We start from the raw sequence: 2,414 nt of genomic DNA on the forward strand, positions 1-2,414 counted from the left end.
ATGTAGTGGATGATATATTTTAATAGATTTTGACTTGTGTTTACCGGACGTGGAATGTTTGACTTCTTCCCAATGTATATATGGTTGAGGTATAATAAAGCTTTTATGTGGTTATTTATACACATGATAAAAAATATATTAATAAAATAAAATATGTTTTCCTTGATAATATCATTAATTTATTTTATGAGTTTTTTAAAAAAATAAATTTCTCCCAATAGGATTTTTTTTTTATATACACAGAATCAAATTTCAAACCACTTATTTAAATAATTCAAATTTCTATAATTTAAATATACTATTTTTTGTATTAGGCATGTATATGACAATGATCGACTTAGGGGCCAACTTATAAATTATGCATATATATATATATATAATCATATGTGATTATCTCTAAAGAAACGGGAAAAAAATGATACTTGGTATCCTTTTTACTATTGATATAATAATACATTTTTTTTGAAAATGCAAAGACTTTTACGTGGTGAAATTTTTTTCAGGACTTAGCTAGTACTAGTAGTCCTGATAAAGTTACAATTATAACATGCGGTTACCTTGTATGTAAATATTAATAATATTTATATAGGTAGTAATTTATAATGCATGCGCAAAGCGCAAATTGTAAAAACAATTGTTTTATTAGCACCAACAATGTAAAGGAATTGAATGATACCAAGTAATATTGTCTGAATTAATAAATGTGAATTATTTACTTTGTAAAAAGAAAATTGCCTGTATTAAACGTGGGATTCAAGTTTTATCCTCTCCAAGATTAACCAACAATATGTAAGTTATATTTCATAGGTATATATCTATATTTAGAAACTTAATTAGAAATTATTCGATATTCATTATTTAATTTTGTATAACATTTAATAAACATTCATGAGAACTTGTGTATATATGTGCACTCCTATAAGAAGAATTATATATATATATGCGTGTGTATACTTATAGATTTATACCTTAATTACTGTGATTACGCAATAACAAAGTTGTTTATTCTAAGCCACAATTTAGGAAGATGATGAAAATGCTCATCTATTATTTTCTTATATATATATATATATATATATATATATATATATATATATATTATAATATATAAGGTTTGTGGGATAACGGTATGATATCCATATAATTTTTAATTATTTTCGGTTTGTCTGCGTGTGTGTATAGACAAACAGAGAGAGAGAGAGAGAGAGAGAGAGAGAGAGAGAGAGATTCCCCACATGGCCTTATGCACCTTGAAGGCTTGAACTCATCAGAATCATCAATAAAGCTATATTTGGTTTCACAATGAGGAAATTATAGTCCACATATGTTTCATTTATTTTGATATATATTATTAGTGCCACGTAAATACCAAGCATGCATACATGCTTTCATTGCGTGCGGTAATGCACCATTATTATATTATATTATATTATATTATATTATATATATATATATATATAAAGAAACCCTAGGCCCGCAATCTAGCGAGCTTAGTTTGTTCCTCCAAACCTGGCCTTGAGCTTCTTCACAACATTATTATCTAAAAAGGTTACGTTGCCCACAACGTCTGAAGGCAAGTCATTCCCAAATAGTGAAAACGCTAGTGTTTGGATACCTGGACTTGAGCCACCAAAGAAGGCCAGGACCTTTGCTTGTCCTTTCCCAACGTTCAACTGGAAGTGCAACAAACCTTGAGGGAAGATAAAGACATCACCTGCCTGTATAGTTTTAGTATAAGCTTTGTTGTCAGTTGAGATGAAGCCAACGTAAACGGTCCCTTCAATGCAAACAATAACCTCATTGGCCCTAGGGTGAGTGTGCGCTGGGACAATACCACCAGGTCCCATCTGAATGGACAACAGCGAGATACCCAGGCCATTAAGGCCAGGGAACTGTTGGCTGAATAAATATGTCAGAGATAGGTTGATAGGAGGGAAATTTTGATTGGACTTGAAGATATCCTTGTAAAAGAAGTCATTGGAAGTGACAACGGATGCTTTCTTGCATGAGTATCCGGCAGGACCCTCCGGCGCCGTGAGGTCTCCGACGCAAAAGTCTTGGACGGCTGCGTTGGAGGAAGAGGAGGAGTTCAGCAAGAAGATGATGAAAAAGAAAAGGATGATCATGTTGGGTTTGATCAGTGACATGTTATTGTTATCTTTGTATATATATCTCATGCAGTACTGTTGTGAGATGGTGATTAGAGGATTCAGTTGTTGTGGTTTATATAGGCACAGGCGTTTGTTTCAGGAGGCTCAAAGTCAACCATTACTGGTTTAATTTATAATTAGTTTGTATGATCTATATAAAGAGGGAAAGTTGGGGCAGGTACGTACTCACGATCTCGTATATACATGTAGTTTGTATGATGAATATAAGAGGGAAAGTGGGGCACGTACAATCTTGTATATATA

The 2,414-nt window shown here is 32.3% G+C and overlaps 1 protein-coding gene across 1 annotated transcript; it reads right to left on the reverse strand.

Moving 5' to 3' along the window:
* Positions 1-1,370: 1,370 nt before the first annotated feature.
* Positions 1,371-2,175, reverse strand: LOC120282713 (auxin-binding protein ABP19a-like). The gene has a single exon (XM_039289565.1). It carries the CDS (start codon positions 2,145-2,147, stop codon positions 1,491-1,493), a length of 657 nt encoding a protein of 218 aa, XP_039145499.1. The 5' UTR covers positions 2,148-2,175; the 3' UTR covers positions 1,371-1,490.
* Between the last annotated feature and the right edge of the window lie 239 nt (positions 2,176-2,414).

The sequence above is a fragment of the Dioscorea cayenensis genome, chromosome 18, assembly GCF_009730915.1.
Source record: "Dioscorea cayenensis subsp. rotundata cultivar TDr96_F1 chromosome 18, TDr96_F1_v2_PseudoChromosome.rev07_lg8_w22 25.fasta, whole genome shotgun sequence".
In the NCBI taxonomy this organism is placed as follows: Eukaryota; Viridiplantae; Streptophyta; class Magnoliopsida; order Dioscoreales; family Dioscoreaceae; genus Dioscorea; species Dioscorea cayenensis.